Source organism: Antedon mediterranea, chromosome 8 (assembly GCF_964355755.1).
Source record: "Antedon mediterranea chromosome 8, ecAntMedi1.1, whole genome shotgun sequence".
NCBI lineage: Eukaryota > Metazoa > Echinodermata > Crinoidea > Comatulida > Antedonidae > Antedon > Antedon mediterranea.
This window is the reverse complement of record NC_092677.1, coordinates 11,461,978-11,480,524: the sequence shown is the minus strand read 5'-3', so window position 1 is coordinate 11,480,524 and position 18,547 is coordinate 11,461,978. Positions and strand designations below refer to the sequence as shown.

Here is an 18,547-nt window from a genome sequence, read left to right as displayed (position 1 = left end):
TTCTTGTTTTTATTGTAACACATTCAAATAACAATGAGATACTGTACTTAAAATGTTACATTGTGAGCTATATAATAATAAATATATAGAGTATCATCCCTGCTCGCCGACAAGATTTTCGTCATTTTTTACTATGATTAATTAATTTCTTAGCTAGTATTATTACAGTATAAACATCAACACCTGAATAAATTCTTGACAATATAAAAATGCATTATATTTAACAAATTAAGATAAAATATGTTTTTTAAACTTAAATTTTATAAGGAATTAATATTGGAATTTTGTGTTTGGAATCTCGATTTCATCAATAATAATCCACAAAAAATTTTGGAAAACAGTATGTTACTTTATTTAATATAATCGTCATCATAGTTTAGTATAAAAAAGGTTTTCATATCTACCGTACTATAAGACAATTTGGTAATAAATAATTTATAAATAAAATGTACTATGTTACAACACAATTGGTGTTCACTTCAATGTTGTACGGTACTCTGTCCAATCTTTTTAAATTATTTCTCTTGTTTTGGTTCTGGTTCTATCTGCTAATTCATGTTGTTCCAAAGTTTTTATTCGGATACATTGAACAACTTTCCTTAATTCCAAGCTTGTTGGCAATGTGATAACTTATGATACAATAAGCTATTTTTTGTATAAAAATGTAAAGTACATGCTTAGCCAGTTCTGGTATCTCCTGCTGTACACATCCTCCAGCCGTTGGAAGGAAGGAACGAGAAAAGGGAAATAACAATGACTTTCCGGTCTCACAGCAATCGGAGCAAGAAGAACAGTTAATAGGGAGAGAATCGCATCTCGTACGGATTTTCTGAATCAGTCAAAGAAACAAACAAAAGGCAATCAGCACTGCTGTGCATATTCAGTTCGTAGTAGAATGTATCTTTTGTACTCTTTGTCAAGAATGTTTAGAGAAAACAATTGATCTGCTCTCAGGCTATTTCATACAGCAGAAATCATGGACATTCTGACTGGAGGTATATATATGTAATTAAAGGGCTATTTTTTTTTTCTCCAGTCAATCGTTTCCGTGACACGTGCGAAACACATTTTAGATATCCTCACACAGCAACAAATAGACTCTCAATTAACCAAGGTATTTACAAGAAAATAAGCAAACTGTCTGTCTTTATCGATAACCTCCCAATAAAAAATATTCAATTTGTTCTTCTAGAGATTTCATACAACAGAAATCATGGTATTTTTGACTGTCACACCTAAGTTATTTTTTGTATAAAAACTTAAAATGCATGCCTAGCCAGTTCTGGTATCTCCTGTCGTACAGTTCCTCCAGCTGATGAAGGATGACATACTCGTCACCTGCAGGAATACCGAAACGTTCTTCTTCGTAGTCGTTAATTAATTCAAATCCGGCTTCTTTGGCAACTTGGTAAAATATTTCCGTACTACCTCCTCTTATGTTGTCTCCAAAAATTAAGTAAGCGTGCCGAGGTGCATTACGCAGTATATTTGACAGCTTTTCTTGCATATTTGGCACTCCCGTAACAGCGCTTATAAACTTAAACATCAGTATAACATTCGCTTCAGCAACACATGATTCGACCTCTTCAGTTGCAGGTTCGTTTAAGTCATGTCGAATGTAATCGAGATGGATCCGATCTTCAGGTTCCAATTGCATTTTAATTGCATCCCAGGCTTGTCGCCATCCATCAAATCTATCAATCACTTTAGCGTTGATAACCAATTTTCGGTCTATGTTCCGGTTTTGTAGGATCCGTTGCAAGTACATATAAAACCCAAGTACATCGGTTCCCGGACCTCCTCCGATGGAGCAAACATTTAATTTTAAATCTCCTTCTTCGCCATCGCTATGCCAAAATAAAGGTTCTGACAGTCTATCAAGTCCATATCCAACAGAATGACAAAGTGCTGAGAAGTATTGGAACATATAAGCCGCTTGGTATCTGATATCGTTAAAATCAACTGACCGGCTCGTTGCCAAAGCATAGGAATTGGTGTACGATTCAGACAAGGCTACTATTCTACGAATGATTTCGTATTTGCTTAATTCACTCAAGTTGTTTTGCTTTTCAAACTTTCTGATCAAAAATAAATGAGCTTCACCAGCAATTTGTAACACTGACTTCTCCATCTTGTACTACAGTATTGTTCAATAATAAAAAAAATGAATTACGCGCTGTGTTATATAGGGCGTGTAACGACAAGAAGTGCCAAATATCATTAGCCAATCAAAACAATGTAAATTACCGACGATCGGGCAGTTTCACATAATTGGCCAATCAAAATATTTTTACGACATTTGGATCTTCCTGGTTTATTCTATTTTGCATATGGGGGCTTTTTTAATTAACTGTAATATTTAATCTAATCAGTCTGGGAAAACAATAATAACAAGAAATATTTCTTACAAAAAACGCTGCTCGCTTATTGACGTAACAGTTTTAAAGATATATTGTTCCTCTGAAAAATATTTTTTATTTCAAATTTGTTTTTGAATGTGTCATTTTATTGTCACATATTAATAGTTATTTTACCTGAAAAAAATGTAATTAAAAGCAAAAAATACTTCAATTGTCTGTCAGACAATGTGGTTTTTGAATTATAATTAAACGTTTCTTTTCTCTTTCTATAATGTGAATTTTGTTACAGAAGTGAATAACTTTGATATGAAACAGACTCAATTTAGTTTATTTTATTGCTAAGGTCAAGTCTGGGGGTCACTTCATCATAATTCAATGATTATCTGACAGCGAAATACAGTATTATCATGGGACTCATAAATACCAGAAATGCAGCTGCTACCTATAAATTATAGTGGAGTTTCCATTTTAACAAAAATGTCAAAGTGTAGTACTATAACTGCTGCTTGATTTCATCTAATTAATGAGTCATCTCGTGTGACGTAGCGGGCTAGAGCAGCAGCGTGAAAATACTGTATTGCAATAACAGTAATTATGTTAAAGTTAAAGGAATCCAGTATTATTTCTTTTAAACTAGTGTATATAGTAAAATGTATATAAAAATAAACAAAGGATAAATTAAAAAGTTGAAACCAATAGCAAAAATCCGATTTTTTAGTTATTTTTGTTCCACGGTAATGGTGCTCCGCCATCTTGGAAAAAAACCAGGAAGCTACGATCGGTGGTGGGGCGGAAGTCCCTTCATCCGGGATCTTCGTATACTTTGTACACGTGCGAATATCACTGTAGTGTCAGTTGACTGTATTTGTCCAGCTAATTTTCACCGTAATTTCTCGCTTTTTTCCCGTTTCTTCAAAGTTTTGCGTTTTATAGTGTATGCTGATTTTTTATTTATTAATTTAAACGGTAGTAACCGTGTACGTCCAGCAAAAATTATGGTATTTTGTATGGCTTTCGGTTGCAGTAATGCATCAAGTAGGAAAGACAGGAAATCTACCAACAAAGTTAACGTCAGCTTTCATCGATTGCCTTTGCACAATAAAGATTTACTTCGTAAGTGGGTGGCATCTTTGAAGTTAGAGAATCCTCATGTAAATGTACATTCTCGAGTGTGTAGTGAACATTTTGAGAAAGATATGTTTGAAGACAATTCTGTGAAAGTGTCACTCGGTCGAAAACCAACAAGGCGATTAAAGCCGGACGCTGTACCAACACAGCTTGCTCATATCAAACCTGCCAGCGAAGCATCGAAAAGAAGACAAGATCGTCAAAAATTGATGGAACAAAAGCGATGGCCTAAAAAGGTAAGCTACGAAAATCTACAGCAAAATATAAATAATAATGCGCGGCTCTGTTGATAATTATAATTAAAATACTGTGTATTTATTAAACTATAAACAGGCTCTAGTTAGGCCTATAGATAGGCGAGAGGCCCTTCTCTTTCTTCTCCTCTAACTAAACTAGGCGGCTAGCTGCTTTAGCCAGCACTGCCGTAGTAGGAGTAGGCCTAGACGGCTTGTGTATTCTGAGTTGATTGCCCTTAATTTTAAAGCTAGGCCTAGTGGTGTTAATTAGTTATGTTAAAAAATAACATCTTCCCACAAAACGAAATGAAAATATGTAGATATAAAATAAATTTCAACATTTTACTGTTTCATGAATGAAGTTGAGTTAAGGTGATAAAAATTACTCTTGGATCATCAGGTGCTACACTTGGCTTTTGTAACATCGAGTATTTTGTTCATGTCTTCATCAAGTCTAACATGCAGATTATGGTTAACTTATGCATTCATTTTCAGAAAGTTTTGGATATGGGCCAAGTGGAATTAGATGAAACATCAATACCAAGAGATTCGGTAGAAGTAATTCAGCCAGAGATTTTGTTTTCGGAAGGGTGTAAATGTGGACAAGTAACTAAGGTCAACTCATCAACACAAGTAAGTGTATACAAATAAGGCTCTTAATAAATAATGGAATGCAATGATTGTTACATATAAATGCTATTTTTTATCAAAATATTACAATTGTACATTCCAGACAGACACTTTCGCAGATCCACTAAAGATCCAGCATGATCATAGTTATGTGAAGCTGTTTAAAAAAAAGCCCAAGTCTGTAGCCAAAACTCGCAAATGTCCATCGGCCTCAAGTACAGCCAGCATCCCACAAAACATACCACAAGTTCCAGAAGAAGAAGATTCAGAAGTAGATAATTCTGATAATGACAGTGATGAAGGTACTATTTATTCTTTTTATGTTTACTATTTGTTCTGCAACTCAAAACTATGGGCACATTTACAATACATTTATTTGTTTATGACCAAGAAAGCTAAGATTTGAATGGTTTTTAAAAAAAAAGATGAGGTTTTTGTACTTGAAAATATCAAATAATTTTTTTCTATCTAACATGCCTTTTTCAGATGTTGATTCTGATAGCTCATATTCACCGAGCAGCTCTGATAGTGACTCTGAAACTAATACGGCTGAAAGAAAGAAGAGTGATGGAGTCTTCCTCGTCTATGAGTCGTCATTGGACCATCTTTTTAATACATGCCAAGAGTGTGGTAGTCTATTAGAAATACATAAACTGTACCGGGGAACAATGATTGTATTTGAATGGACATGCCACAACAATCACAGAGGAAGGTGGAAATCACAACCACTTGTGCGAAACATGGCAAAGGGAAACCTTGAGTTAGCGGCATCGATTTTGTTTTCAGGTGGCACATACCAAAAAATGTTTGACATTGCAACCACTATGAAACTACACATGCTTTCAGAAAAACATTTTTACAATATTCAGAGGTCTTACCTTTTCCCTGTAATAAATGATCTGTACAATGAAAACCATGGTATATGGATAGATGCATTTCGCTACCAAGATATTTTCGTTGGTGGGGATGGGCGCAGTGACACGCCTGGCCATAGTGCTAAGTATTTGGGATATTCTCTGATGGAGGAGAATAGTGAGCTCATTATTCATTTTGAGCTTGTCCAAGTATCGGAAGCGCCAGGCCAAGCTTCAACAAATATGGAGCGAGTCGGTTTCACAAGGGCAATTGACTACCTTCTAGAGGAAGATGTAAATGTCGTGGGAGTGACTACAGATAGACATGTCCAAATTGCAAGTGACATGAATAAGAACTACCCCGAATTAAAACATGAGTTTGACATTTTTCATGTTGTTAAAAGCGTCACCAAGAAGCTTAGAGAAAAATCGAAGAAGAAAGGTTGCGAAGACCTTAGATTTTGGATACCGTCCATAAAAAATCATCTGTGGTGGTGCTGTGCTTCCTGCAATGGCGATTATGCTGTAAGTTATATTAAAGCTGTTTTTTTATCACGATTTGTTTGTGTATACTGTATTGAAGTACAGTATGTGTTGTACATTCTTATTGATTATTATGTTAACATTCATTTATGTTAATAGTTTTCATTTAATAGTTTATACTATATTTCACTTTTAGGACCTTAAGGACAAGTGGCTTTCTTTACTACAGCACGTCTGCAACATCCATGAATGGGCTAGTGCAGATAAATTCCACAAGTGCAGTCACGACCCACTATTGGAGGACATGCATGAAATTGAATGGCTGACACCAGGTAGCGATGCTCATGATGCACTTCGGGGTGTTGTTATGAACACTAAATTACTAAAAGATATGCACAAGATGGCACTTTTTAAACACACAGGTATGTATGTAAAAAGATATATGAAATGTACTATTTTTGCTCTGGGATCATTCGAATAAATTAAAGGCAAAAGAAGCCCTGCTATACTACATTCTTTAACATACAATAATAAACACTATAATATAACAATTTTTATAATAAAATTAATGCTTAACCTTCTTACAGGATCGCTAGAGGTTTTTCATGGGATGTTGTTAAAATATTGTCCAAAGAGGGAACACTTCAGCTATGAAGGCATGAGAGCCCGTCATCAATTGGCAATTATGGACCACAATGAGAATGTTGGTAGACAGCAAGCAACTACTGAGGAAGGTAAGTAGTTTTATAAAAGCTTCTTTAATTTGTTGATTAGTAATCTATAAAGACATATTTACAATGAGGAATAATTATGTGCATTTCCTAACAGGCACTCTTCGATTTGGACTGGCATTTCCCAAACGCAAGAAGCAGTGGGTATTGAAGAAAATTTATGTAGACAAAACCTTCGAATTTAGAAAGAGACTGATGGAAATGGTGTGTGACCGACGTGAAGATAGCGCTATAGTTCTAGGTCAACGTTATGTAGACAGACCAGATCTTCCAACAAACATTGCTTCTTCTGAGAAACCAGAGAAAGAAGATGCGATTGAAGATTTTAGAACTAGGTTTCTGCTTTCATAGTGTGTTTACATTAAAACCAACAAAGCTAATTTATGCTTATTTTGTTTTGTAAAAAAATCTTTTTAAACTGCTAAAGATGAAACCTTACATATTATATTACTATAAATACAATTTCTTAAATATTTTCTTGATGCAATTATTAGTGTATAGTTTTTGGTTGAATTAATAAAAAAAAGGCATTGAAGGAAATTCTCTGAAAATAGTGAATAAACTAATTTTACCGATGCAAAAATGTTTATTATAATAATTATTGTGTTGTTGTGCAATTGCTGTAAGATGACGCTCAGTAACTTTCTGCAAAATACGTCTAATTATATTCGCGAATTATATTTCACATATTTGGCCGGCCAGATGATAAATAACTACATTTTGATTGGATTTGATTCTTCCCTGTTTTGGAACAGCTTTTAATACAATGCTTGCATACAAATAATAAACAGAAAACACTTGTTACTGTTTGTTGCTTTTAATTTTTATTTACATACCCTTGTTAAGTGAATTAAAATAAATCGCCCTTCTTTCTTGTTACAGTATATTAATAATGTCTATTACAAAATTTATAATCAAGGAAATGGCTTTTATTTAGCCTAACTAGGTAGGCATAGCCTAGCTATAAAAAATGTTACTATTTGATGCATTCGATAATTAAATGTTATGAATTAACATCTTGATACCATTCGATTTATTCGACTTCTTTAAATCCAACATAATTTCCATCAATGCTAGGAAAGTCCTTTCTGATTTTGTTTACGACGCAGGCTGGGATGACTCGTCGTACGGCTTTACCAAGGCGGTCATGCACCCAGTAGGTGAACTGCCTGTACGCCTGAAGGCGAAATGTTTCGTTCGGGATCGGGTCAACGATGCTGTCTCGCCTAATGTCTGTCCGGGCAACAAGTGCAGTTCTAATTACTGCAGGATGTAAACATACAAATTCGAATTCAAAATGGTCTAAAATGCATGCCATTTCGTTTTCTGATCCTATGTTCATCTTCGCTCGTACATTTTCAATTTCCCGACAACAAAGGCATTCCACAGCAGTGTCCATCAATTCACACCGTCCGCATTGGCACCATTCCTCCTTGTTTACTTTCCTCCATTCTATATCTTCTCCTTCATGTGCGACAATATTATCTAAACCTTCTATTTCCTCCACATCTCTTCTTCTTCTTCTTCTTCTTCTGGGTTCTAATTGGTAAGGTTGTAATCCGTGATTCATCTTAATTTAGCTCTGTGTATATATAGGCATCCACGCTCTACGGGCAGTCTCACAGTTGGATGATTTTCTCTGTCAAACCAATGACGTCACAACCTCGTTTTCGTGTTAAACATGGCGGCTCATAGAGAATCCGCGGTTTTTTTGAAAAATCTACACTTCAAAATCGATTTTACTCTAAACAACAATAAATTTCAAAAAATTTTTACCGCACTTCGTTTTATATGAATTATATCTACAATGCTACACATTTTAAAAGAAATAATACTGCATTCCTTTAATATTCTCTAGACAATAATAAATTTGATTTCTTTTGGAAAATTGCTTTGTTTTGACTGTTAGGATAGGACACCGGCAAGTTTTTTAGACAATAGGACATGCCGTCTGTTCACGACAATAACTTGCTTGCTTGGCGCCAGGACAAGTTCGGACATCTCCCTGGGACAAGTAAACTACGGAAATTGCTTTTTTTGCGGGGCAAGTTTTTAGACAATAGGAGATGACGTCACACGTATTGTTTACGATAATTTGCTTGGCGACATGGACACAAGACAAGTTTGGACAAGTAAAAGTACGGAAATTGCTTTGTTTAGCGGGGCAACTTTTTAGACAATAGGAGATGACGGCACATGTATTGTTGATATGAAAACTTCCTTTGTTTGGCGGCAGGACACAGACAAGTTTGAACAAGTAGGACGGTGACGTCACACGTATTGTTTATGATGAATTTAATAGGTCACTTTGACCATGGAGGAAAAAATATTATTTTTTCCTTCATTCTTTGACCAAAAATTGAATTAAAAAAAATTATTTACCAGAAAAAACTGTATGTTAAAGCACAAAAATAGTCAAATTGACTGCCAGCCAATGGTTTTCGGTTGAATTTAACCGTTTATTTTGTCATCATGAAAACATTTTTGGGTTTCGGAAGTGATCATTAACTTTATTATTTATTTTTCATGTTGTTGGGGGACAATACATCTTAAATCAAAATTTGTTTTGCTTTAGAATAAAAGTTTCCATCAGAGTTTATTTTCTTAGTTCTAGGTTCTTTAATTGAATTCAGAATTTTCCATTATTTATATTTTATAAAATCATTATTCAGCGGTATTTCCTGATGAAATTAATTGCATAAAACGAACAATTAAGTATTAAAATAACATTAAACATGACGTTAGCATTTAATAACAGCAATAATACAAACCAAGTAACACAACAGAGAATATCACAGAAAGAAATATTTGAATAATCATTAACTTTATTAACCATCAATTTACATGTGTGGAACTGAGATACATAACATGTTTCATTCAAAAGATAAATCAAAATAAAGTAGTTTAATGTCCTACCTACAAACCATGGTGAAGCGAAATATATAAGACAGATTTTTACAAATGTATGTTTTCATAGATTTTCATTAGACATCATCCCAGCACTTTGCACTCTATCCTTGCTGCACAATCAACCATAAGCAATTTATTATTTTTTATGTAAAGTGCAAATATATGCAAATAAAAAACAACTAGAAGAATAATGTACCATTAACCGTACCAAAAAGAAGCAAGGACCTACAGAACAGCTTATACGGCACATTAATGCATGGTCAACCATGCTGATAGCAAATACTATATTCAATCAACACTGATAGCCTTATCTCTACCCTGTGCAAACTTAAAACTATGAGGTAAACACAATTTTCTCTAACTTCATTACTTATTAAATCAATAGCTATTTATAATGGTATAGTATAATTTATTAATACAGTAGTTTCCATCCTAAATAATCTGTGTTCAAAGAAGCACCGACTGTTTATTCAACAAGCAATGCATAGTATCTGTAATTCTTCTTTTTAATTGAGTAGAAGATCACGTTTACAGCATTGCTCTCCTGTCTTATAATTGCTGTTAAGTTTTAATTTGCATCTTTACACTGCGACTCTCATCATCTCTACATTTGCCATCATTTTGACTGTTCGATCACAAGTTTTGGTGCTGAATATAGTTCACTAATCACAACCTGCAAAAAAGGTGGTTTAAAAAATGGAAATATGTGTTTTTTTCTCTTTCTTTTCAGCTCACTTTTATTGCACATATGATAAACAATGGATATTTAAATGACATTACACAGTCTGAGGTCAATAGGTTAATAGATTATAGAAAATATGTTATGTTATGATATTGTGTTTAAATCTAAATACGATAAAACAATTAAAGTATACAGAGAACATTTATATTACAGAGCCTAAAACGATATTTTTTTTTATTCAGTATTAAAAATTGAGATTCGGTACAATAATGATAAAATGATATATATTGTGATATAACATTGTGTTGTGGTTTATTCAAATATTGTGATAAAATTTAATAAATTTATTACATATTGATAAATTAAGACATTCTGAACATAAATATTACCTTCAAGATTCACATAAATTATATGATTAAATAACAATTTGAAATTTATTTTCATAGAGATTAAAAATTAATAATGTATCATGACTGATTTATAGTGATCAGTCTACCATCATCAATTTACCTGACGTTTTATCATTTTTAGATTTTCATTTCCTTTCCATAGTAACTGTTTTATCTTTACAGGATCGGCCTCATCCTTGTTTTCTTGGAATGCACTTCTTATCCGCCTGACAGCGTAAGTTCTGTAAAATGAAAGAAAGCAAATTAAATGATAACAATTTTATAGTAAAATTAACTAATTAGTAATAATATTACTTAATAATATTTAATTAAATCAGGCCTGAATCATATTAATCAATCAGACTAGGCCTGAATTAATTAATTTAAACTGAATTTAAAGATGTATTGTCCCTTTGACTAATTCCCCCAAATTTTTTTTTTTAATATTTCGAAAAAAAAAGTTTTTGATAACTCATAATGCAACGCGCTTGTTTGGCTAGTCTGTATGCATAATCATAAAACTTCCTCGCGATCTGTGTGAAAACACCTTCTTAACCGTGACGAGTTGTAAACAATCCTAATTAGCATCATGCACACACTCGATTCACCAGGGACAAAAAGTAGTGAGCCCTCTATCGGCAGCCAATCGTTTTTGCACACGAGACAGCGTGGAAAATTACCCGGAAGCAACTTTGTTTTGAAAAGTAAATCTTAGGTTTTTGCAAACTGGCCAATTGGAACTTTTGGTTTTATTTACTAATGAATAATTCATGAAAACCTTTGACAAGGCATCTACGAACCACGTGATATTGTTTTTTAATCGACGAACCCATTATATTTGTGTGAAACAAGGGTGAATTACACCGATGTTTTTTAAACAATTTTAGGCTATTCGAATGTTAAAATTTCGTCTAATTTGTTGAGGCTGTAATAAAACAACGCAATTTTTTGAGAAGGTAGGTTTTATAGTTTCTGAATATTTGATTTTTCAATAGTAGTTAATAAAAAAATCTCGTTGGGGTTATTTTTTATTTTTTTTTAATGGCTGCTTAAACATGTGCCTTCTTGGGTATTTTACTATTGAAAATGGAACACATGGTTGTAGCTAAAATCATTTTTTACGCCATAAGATAAAAAATGTGGTTTTGTAAATTAATAAGGGCAACATATAATATATAGGAAAGCTGTTTTTAATCATAAAACTCTACAAAGCCTCTTTTTTTTTTATTTATAAATCAATATAGTCTAGGCCTAGTAGTACAGTAGGAGAGCCAGGCTTTAGCCTATAGTGGGGTAGTGCGTGCATTATTGGCGCGTGTTCATTGTCGGGCGCGCGTTGTTTATAGGCCTAAGAAAATAAGTAAAATATACAAATATAATTAATTAAATAATGATTATTATTAATTGAATGTTGTTTTTTTTTTACAGACCACAGAGGATTGTTCTACATACTTCAATACAAATAGCATTAAATCAACAACAATTTCTTATGAGTCATATTAATTGCTCTGGCATATAATGTGAAAAAGCACTATTAATACTGTAATAATGTATATCTATAGATGTACTGCCAAAAAGACATTTTATTTTTTAAAAACTTTAACTTAGCCTAATTTACTTATTTAAAGGTTCAAGTGGTGCTTGGTTGTTGTGCAGTAGTTTAATAAAGTTTAAATGTACATTTCAAATCGGCAAATAAATAATGGTAATAGGCCTACAGTACTGCAGTAAAGAAAATCTTTTCGAAGATTAGGCTTAGTACAAAAGATGTTAGCTAAGTTGATGTAGAAAACTTGTTGTCTGATTTTTAAGGTAAAATTTGTGATAATATTAAAAATTAAAATGTTAATTGGTGTGTATTTGTATTTCATTTATTGCTCCATTATTATAATAAAAAGCAGGGAACCATGAAATTTCATTTTAGCTCCGATAAAAAGTAAACATTTTCAGCATCTGTACTTAAATCAATCATATGTTAGTGACAGGTGACATTAACAAATTTATTATGAGATTACTAGTAAGCCTACTAGTAGGTTTAGCTCTATTCATAAAAATAATGACATTATATACTGTACATTAATTAATTAGCCTAGCTAGGCCTAACTAATTTACTGATTTTTCAGTATTTTACCAAGTCAACCGTTCAGGCATGCAGACAGTCCTCACTTCACACTAATCTTCATAATTTTAAGAAAAATGAAAGTTCAGCACTTTATTTTAAAATTTATAAGCCCATATTATAAGATTCTGCATCATCCACTTAACAAGAACTAAAATCGAGAGCCCAGTGATAGAGCGCATCTTCCGACGTTCTCGTCGCCTAAGGAAACGAGTATTCCAGCCCTGCCGCGTCTTCCTAGGCCTACGCGCACCGCACTTTCGCTCAAAATACACTATCTTCAACTCCTTATAAAATTTGTTTGAAAAATAACCCCAAGCTTATATTTGGAAATCTTTGAAAATGCATATAAGACTATATTATAGCGTTTTCAGAATTTCATTTAAAAATTGCAAATTAATGTTAGCTATTTTAACAGATTAGTTAGTTTTCACTTTTTTGTTTTCGCCGTATGACTCGCTTTGTTTACGTTTACATTTGGCTTAGACGTTTATCTTAGAATTCGAATCAATTAATCCATAATCAACTAAAATTGCTATTGTTGTGGTTTTTGTTTAATATAAATGTTCTTAATAAACAGAAATAAATCAAACAACAATATAATTTAATATAAATCCGTTAAAAGGGAAATTTAGACAGCCTATAAAACACGGAAGTCAGAACTCGCGTCGCTCGAAATGCTCGGGAACTTTCTATTTATAGCCAATCGAAAAAGGCTCCGGCTAACTTAAACAATGAAAACGGCTCTCGGAACACTTAATGTCCCATTTTCGCTGTTTGACGTGGATGTGTGCATAATGCATACGCATGGTTTGAAATCTTTGTTTACTTTCGTTCGTGACGATTTTCCAGAAGAAATGTAATCAAATTAATTTACCTGTTAATTACGTAAATTTGTTAATATTACTTTGATATGGCCAATTTAAATTTAGAATATTTTTTTTTTTCATTTTTTGTGTTTCAAGGGACAATACATCTTTAATTCCTTATTTTTTTATTTAATAATAAATTTAAATTAGGACTAGGCCTAGCCTAGGCCTTGCATAGGTTTGCATTTTAATTAGACTAGTTAGGCGGCACTCCCTAGCCTACTAATTAGTTGATAGTATAGGCCTCGAATGCCTGTCTTGTCTAGGCCTAGTGGTAGAAGTATAACCAGGTTAGCGTGAGCATCCTCTCCTTAGCCCTCTACCAATTCTAATTTGGAAATGGGGAGTGTCACACCAAAATCAGTCCGGGCCAAAATCGGTCCGGCGGACCAGTTTTGGCTGCCAAAATCAGTCCGGGGGACCATTTATGGCTGCCAAAACCTGTCCGGCCGGACCAATTTTGGCCGCCAAAACTGGTCCGGCCTGGATAAAATCGGTCCGGGCAGTAGGACTGTTTTTGGCCGCCAAATATGGTCCGGTCTTACAAATATATGGTGCGCAAAATGAGTCATAATGTATATATCATTAAAAAAAAAGGCCATGATTAGTCATTATTGAAAACTACGGGGATTTATTTGTTATTTTAATATTAATAATTATAAATTAAGCCTGTTTTTTTTATTATCATTATTAGTAGTAACTCATCAATAATTAATACTAATTGTTAAGCTTTTTGTATACAATATGTATCTCTGCCTGTTTTTAATCCATTTTTTCTTTTTTAACATCTTCGTTTCCCCATGATGTTAAAAACAATTTAATTTATTAATTATTTATGGTTAATCAATAAATATATCAATTCAATACAATTATTATAAAACAATTATCCAATATTGATTAGGCTGAGGAAGGAAAAAGGCCTCAATCATAAATAAAATCTAGCTGGCAATATCAGCGTCTCATACCCGTTCATGTGAGTGTGTGGCAGGCCGAAATATGAGTGAACACCCAAGTCATGTTTTTAGATAAAATACATTTATTTATAGTATTTATCCGACAAGATAACTTACTAATATATATCATGGGATATTTTTCTAGCCATAAACAACTTAAAACAGCATCATAGGCCTAGTAATTCAATTAAAATCGACAGAAGAAAAGCCCGGACCGATTTTGGCAGTGGCGGACTGCTTTTGGCCACAATTTTAGAGCCAAAACTGGTCCGGCCGGACCGATTTTGGCCCCGGACCATATTTATCGTGACAGGAGCAACCTGACCTGGCTGGCCTAGCCTAGCCGATTTATAACCTGAATTAGTTAATATAATGTTTTTATTTAAATGTGTTAGTTAGGCCTAGGCCTACATCATAAATATTTCAAATTACTAACCTGTAATTGTAACTGCTAAATTTCTTTGATTCCCTTAGAAGATGTTTGTATAAAGTTAACACCGATATTCTTATTGTTGACATGATGTTGCTGCATTTTCACACGTGATGAAATAGACAACGTACGTAACTTCCTATAAAGAATGTGTCATGAAATCCTATATTTTTATCACACATGTGTACAATAGGCGCAATATAAATTATTTAAATGTAAAAGTAAATCTATACTGAAGTTTATAATTTATATTAATAATATTGAACAACGAAATATTTAAATATTGTACAGAACGCAACGCACTCTGTGACCTAATTAATAATAATTTCTAATGGCTTAGGTAGTCTAAAATGGCAGCGCCCATAATGGTCTGGACTTTGTGAAAGTAAAATGTGAATGGAAAAATTAAAATTGTCATGTCTAGGACCAGTAGTAGTTCTAGGTTGCCTAAGCTTACCGTTAAATACGTAGATTAGTTATTTTTTAGCCCTATTAAATTAATCAATTAAATTTAAAAGGCCTAACTAGCCTCTAGGCCTAGCTAGCTAGGCCTATCATCTACACTCTACTGTACTGACACTTTTATAGCCTAGTAGTAGAGGACCTAGGCCTGTGAAAATGATGCCAATGCCTGGGTTAGGGTCCAAACAAGCGGGTAGTAGGTGCTGTACTGCTGTGTGGGCTTGGCCTAATTCTAAATTAAACGCTATTTTAAATTTGAATACCATTTTAATTTTTTTTTAAATCAAATAATATATTTGCATTTCCATTTACAGAACATGACTTCATTATGCAGAATGCCTTGTAATGTCTTTACTTTATTTGTGAAGGAGCAATCAAAGTACCTTAAAACCAATATAAGAAGGTGTAGTAAACTTTCAACCAATGAAAACGCTTCAACAGTAATAATACAAGGGCAGGTTTTCCAGCGTGATGACATGACAACACTCACACCTAAAATAATTGAAAAAGTTGGCCGCAATCTTCACAACCAAACGAACCATCCATTATACTTGATCAAACAGCAAATTATTAACTTCTTCTATAACAGGTTTAGGCATCTTGGAAGTCCATTGTTTTCAGTTTATGACAACATAAGTCCCATAGTAACAGTTGATGCAAACTTTGACAGTGTTCTTACACCAAAAGATCATGTGAGCAGAAAAAAGGGTGATAATTATTACATTAACAAGGACTATATGTTACGAGCACACACATCAGCCCACCAATCAGAGTTGGTCAAGTCAGGATTGGATGCTTTTCTTCTTGCTGGTGATGTTTACCGTAGAGATCACATTGATGCAAGTCATTATCCAGTGTTCCACCAGATGGAAGGTGTTCGCTTATATTCCGAAAACAAGGTGATGGTATTTTTAACAAATATATATGGTGGAGTTGTTTTGTCATGAGAAAAAATCCTGACATCTAACTTCTACATTGGATTTGAACCAATGACTCACAGATCAGAAGCTGAGCACTTTAACCAACAAGATACAAACACTCCTAATGTAATCTACTTGTATAAATAATTAAAATTAAGGCTGAAGAACTTAAGACTTGTTTCTCTTCTTTTTTTTTTAGCTGTTTGGTGATAATTCCAATAATACACCTATGTTTGAAGATGGTCAGAGAACCGCAGAGAAACAGCAGTTTCATACTTTACAAGCAGCAAAAACATTAGAATTTGAACTTAAAACTACATTAGAAGGATGTGTTCAAGAATTATTTGGAACAGGTACAATTGACATATTGTATTGTAACATATTGTATTGTAATATACTGTATTTAAAAAACTAAATAAAGCTAAAAAAGTCACTACAGTAATAGTACTAGAATTGTATGTACATACAACAAGATCAATATGATTTTATATTAGCAGAGGAAAACATTTAACTATGTACTTACAACTATATTATATATATGTAAATTGTTATATTTATATGCATTTTGTTAGATATTGAGACAAATTGGATAGACGCAGAGTTCCCATTTACGCATCCATCATGGGAGTTGGAAATTAAGTTCCAGGGAGAATGGTTGGAAGTTCTTGGCAGTGGAATTATGGAACAAGAAATTATTAGTTCGGGTGAGGTCATATCAACCTATATACTATACTGGCTATCCACCAAAACCTCTATTAAGGGGACACCCAAGACTAAAATGGCAATAGTGTAAAAACCTACTTACCCTCATTGGTTTCTCAGGAATGTGTCCCCTTAAAGCTCTGTCTACACTATCAAACTTATGCCCATATATGGACATGATGATGTCATATCATTACCATATTTGGGTACATCACTACCATATTTGGGCACAGCTTAATAGGTGTCTACTGAATATGGGTGTCCCAAAGGAAAGTTCTACTGTATTTAGTATTAAGTACCTTTAATTTCTTTACAGCTATTAATGGTCAGAAGATAGGCTACGCATTTGGACTTGGTCTGGAAAGATTAGCAATGATTTTATTTGAAATACCACACATTAAACTGTTTTGGACCGACGATAAACGCTTTCATAATCAGTTTATGGTTGAAGACACAACTAGCGTTAAGTTTCAGGTAATTTTTTGTCTATGTATAGCTGTATTCACATATATAGCTGTATTCACATATATATATATATTAATTATTAATATCACATATTAAGCGAATGCATTCAGTACCAAAAAAAGTGTTTCTGTAATTGGGGTGTCCCACTTTATGCATTTGCTCAGGTTCTAGACAGTGGAGAGTCTAGCATTTGCCTATTGGCTAAGGTTCTTGCATTAAGGCCAATTTGCACAGATGAGCAGTAACGGTAATAAAAATATAAAATCTATGTTATTCCTTATGACCATTTACACACAACGCAGAGCAGACGGGCCGCTTCCGCTCATAAGATTCAACCTATGCCGTTTTCCGCTTATGGTTAACTCTGGTCTGTGTAAATTGGCCTTTTTTCCCAATTTTTATAAACTTAAGTACTCTTGTTGAACATAAAGTGTACCATATACGTAAAATTAAATTACCTCATTTGAATTTCAGCCCTACAGCAAGTACCCACTGCTCATAATGGATATTTCATACTGGTGTCCACCTGGCTATGAGGTCAATGATTTTCATGACTTGGTTAGGAACATTGGCGGTGATCTTGTAGAGGAGGTGGCATTGATTGATGAGTTTGTTCATCCGAACACAAAGATTGTTAGTCACTGTAATAGGATCACATATAGAAGTATGGAGAGAACACTAACAAAAGACGAAGCAAGTCATATTCATTGGAAGATTGCCTCCGAGGCTGAAAAAATACTCAATATTGAAGTAAGGAAAATATAAATGTTGATATGGATGATAAGTGCTGTAGTTAAAAGGGAAATATTGGAAATGTAGGAGTTGATATGGTGGTAAAGTATTTCAAGAATCAAGAATTTAGCAAATAAATTACTATAATAAAAAAAACTTTTGAAAGAAAGCGTTTTGTTTGGTATTTTTTTTATATTGTGTAATTTAAACTTTTTGTTACAATTGTTAGAAAGCAGTGGTGTAAGACAGGGGCAAAGGCCTCTGGTTTAGCAGACCCTTCACTGCTTGGTAGTTACAATGGGGCTGCTCATGCTCTGGGTGGGGCCCCTTAAGCTCTGGAACCCTGGGCTTAGCCAGTGAGCGCTCACACAGCCTTTACACCACTGTTAGAAAGCAAGGATAAAGTAAAGTGATGAAGATAAATAAAATTATGTTCAGAGTGCATAGCCTTGAATGAATAAATAAAACAAAATGATGAATTTATTTATTTAT

The 18,547-nt window shown here is 33.6% G+C and overlaps 5 protein-coding genes and 1 long non-coding RNA gene across 9 annotated transcripts; 3 read left to right on the top strand and 3 right to left on the bottom strand.

The window, feature by feature from the left end:
• Positions 1 to 6: 6 nt before the first annotated feature.
• LOC140057449 (uncharacterized) lies at positions 7 to 3,070 on the bottom strand. Its single transcript, XM_072103113.1, has 3 exons — positions 3,054 to 3,070; positions 2,409 to 2,460; positions 7 to 2,137 (listed from the first exon to the last, which is right to left on the bottom strand). The coding sequence occupies exon 3, from the start codon at positions 2,129 to 2,131 to the stop codon at positions 1,241 to 1,243; it is 891 nt and encodes a 296-aa protein (XP_071959214.1). The 5' UTR covers positions 2,132 to 2,137; positions 2,409 to 2,460; positions 3,054 to 3,070; the 3' UTR covers positions 7 to 1,240.
• A 119-nt stretch (positions 3,071 to 3,189) lies between these two features.
• LOC140057437 (uncharacterized) lies at positions 3,190 to 7,269 on the top strand. Of its 2 annotated transcripts, none has more exons than XM_072103096.1 (7): positions 3,190 to 3,724; positions 4,220 to 4,357; positions 4,458 to 4,656; positions 4,841 to 5,733; positions 5,888 to 6,113; positions 6,279 to 6,425; positions 6,520 to 7,269. In XM_072103096.1, exons 1-7 carry the CDS (start codon positions 3,356 to 3,358, stop codon positions 6,771 to 6,773), a joined length of 2,226 nt encoding a protein of 741 aa, XP_071959197.1. In that variant the 5' UTR covers positions 3,190 to 3,355; the 3' UTR covers positions 6,774 to 7,269. The 2 variants fall into 2 exon arrangements, with proteins under 2 accessions (XP_071959197.1, XP_071959198.1); XM_072103097.1 differs by having other exon boundaries at positions 3,699 to 3,724; positions 4,224 to 4,357.
• Positions 7,270 to 7,455: 186 nt separating this feature from the next.
• LOC140057610 (P2X purinoceptor 7-like) lies at positions 7,456 to 7,992 on the bottom strand. The gene has a single exon (XM_072103327.1). It carries the CDS (start codon positions 7,990 to 7,992, stop codon positions 7,456 to 7,458), a length of 537 nt encoding a protein of 178 aa, XP_071959428.1.
• Positions 7,993 to 9,241: 1,249 nt separating this feature from the next.
• LOC140057456 (LYR motif-containing protein 4-like) lies at positions 9,242 to 14,892 on the bottom strand. The gene is made up of 3 exons (XM_072103123.1): positions 14,781 to 14,892; positions 10,525 to 10,645; positions 9,242 to 10,005 (listed from the first exon to the last, which is right to left on the bottom strand). Exons 1-3 carry the CDS (start codon positions 14,861 to 14,863, stop codon positions 9,949 to 9,951), a joined length of 261 nt encoding a protein of 86 aa, XP_071959224.1. The 5' UTR covers positions 14,864 to 14,892; the 3' UTR covers positions 9,242 to 9,948.
• Positions 11,089 to 11,906, top strand: LOC140057457 (uncharacterized). The gene is made up of 2 exons (XR_011846942.1): positions 11,089 to 11,359; positions 11,832 to 11,906. It is a non-coding gene; the product is annotated as an uncharacterized lncRNA (long non-coding RNA).
• LOC140057441 (phenylalanine--tRNA ligase, mitochondrial-like) lies at positions 14,829 to 18,482 on the top strand. Of its 3 annotated transcripts, none has more exons than XM_072103104.1 (6): positions 14,829 to 14,901; positions 15,551 to 16,135; positions 16,356 to 16,509; positions 16,729 to 16,860; positions 17,175 to 17,332; positions 17,798 to 18,482. In XM_072103104.1, exons 2-6 carry the CDS (start codon positions 15,554 to 15,556, stop codon positions 18,086 to 18,088), a joined length of 1,317 nt encoding a protein of 438 aa, XP_071959205.1. In that variant the 5' UTR covers positions 14,829 to 14,901; positions 15,551 to 15,553; the 3' UTR covers positions 18,089 to 18,482. The 3 variants fall into 3 exon arrangements, with proteins under 3 accessions (XP_071959205.1, XP_071959204.1, XP_071959206.1); XM_072103103.1 differs by lacking the exon at positions 14,829 to 14,901 and adding an exon at positions 15,131 to 15,166; XM_072103105.1 differs by lacking the exon at positions 14,829 to 14,901 and having other exon boundaries at positions 15,557 to 15,578; positions 15,826 to 16,135.
• Positions 18,483 to 18,547: the final 65 nt, after the last annotated feature.

What these genes read in the sequence shown, in the direction of transcription:
- LOC140057456 (XM_072103123.1), bottom strand. Translation starts at nt 14,863, where the DNA reads ATGTCAACAATAAGAATATCGGTGTTAACTTTATACAAACATCTTCTA. An exon ending in TTTAGCAGTTACAATTACAG is followed by an intron (nt 10,646 to 14,780) that starts GTTAGTAATTTG and finishes TTCATTTTACAG; the next exon opens with AACTTACGCTGTCAGGCGGA. An exon ending in TAAAAATGATAAAACGTCAG is followed by an intron (nt 10,006 to 10,524) that starts GTAAATTGATGA and finishes CCTTTTTTGCAG; the next exon opens with GTTGTGATTAGTGAACTATA.
- LOC140057441 (XM_072103104.1), top strand. Translation starts at nt 15,554, where the DNA reads ATGACTTCATTATGCAGAATGCCTTGTAATGTCTTTACTTTATTTGTG. An exon ending in GCTTATATTCCGAAAACAAG is followed by an intron (nt 16,136 to 16,355) that starts GTGATGGTATTT and finishes TTTTTTTTTTAG; the next exon opens with CTGTTTGGTGATAATTCCAA. An exon ending in ACAAGAAATTATTAGTTCGG is followed by an intron (nt 16,861 to 17,174) that starts GTGAGGTCATAT and finishes ATTTCTTTACAG; the next exon opens with CTATTAATGGTCAGAAGATA.
- LOC140057449 (XM_072103113.1), bottom strand. Translation starts at nt 2,131, where the DNA reads ATGGAGAAGTCAGTGTTACAAATTGCTGGTGAAGCTCATTTATTTTTG.
- LOC140057437 (XM_072103096.1), top strand. Translation starts at nt 3,356, where the DNA reads ATGGTATTTTGTATGGCTTTCGGTTGCAGTAATGCATCAAGTAGGAAA. An exon ending in AGGTCAACTCATCAACACAA is followed by an intron (nt 4,358 to 4,457) that starts GTAAGTGTATAC and finishes TGTACATTCCAG; the next exon opens with ACAGACACTTTCGCAGATCC. An exon ending in CCTGCAATGGCGATTATGCT is followed by an intron (nt 5,734 to 5,887) that starts GTAAGTTATATT and finishes TTTCACTTTTAG; the next exon opens with GACCTTAAGGACAAGTGGCT.
- LOC140057610 (XM_072103327.1), bottom strand. Translation starts at nt 7,992, where the DNA reads ATGAATCACGGATTACAACCTTACCAATTAGAACCCAGAAGAAGAAGA.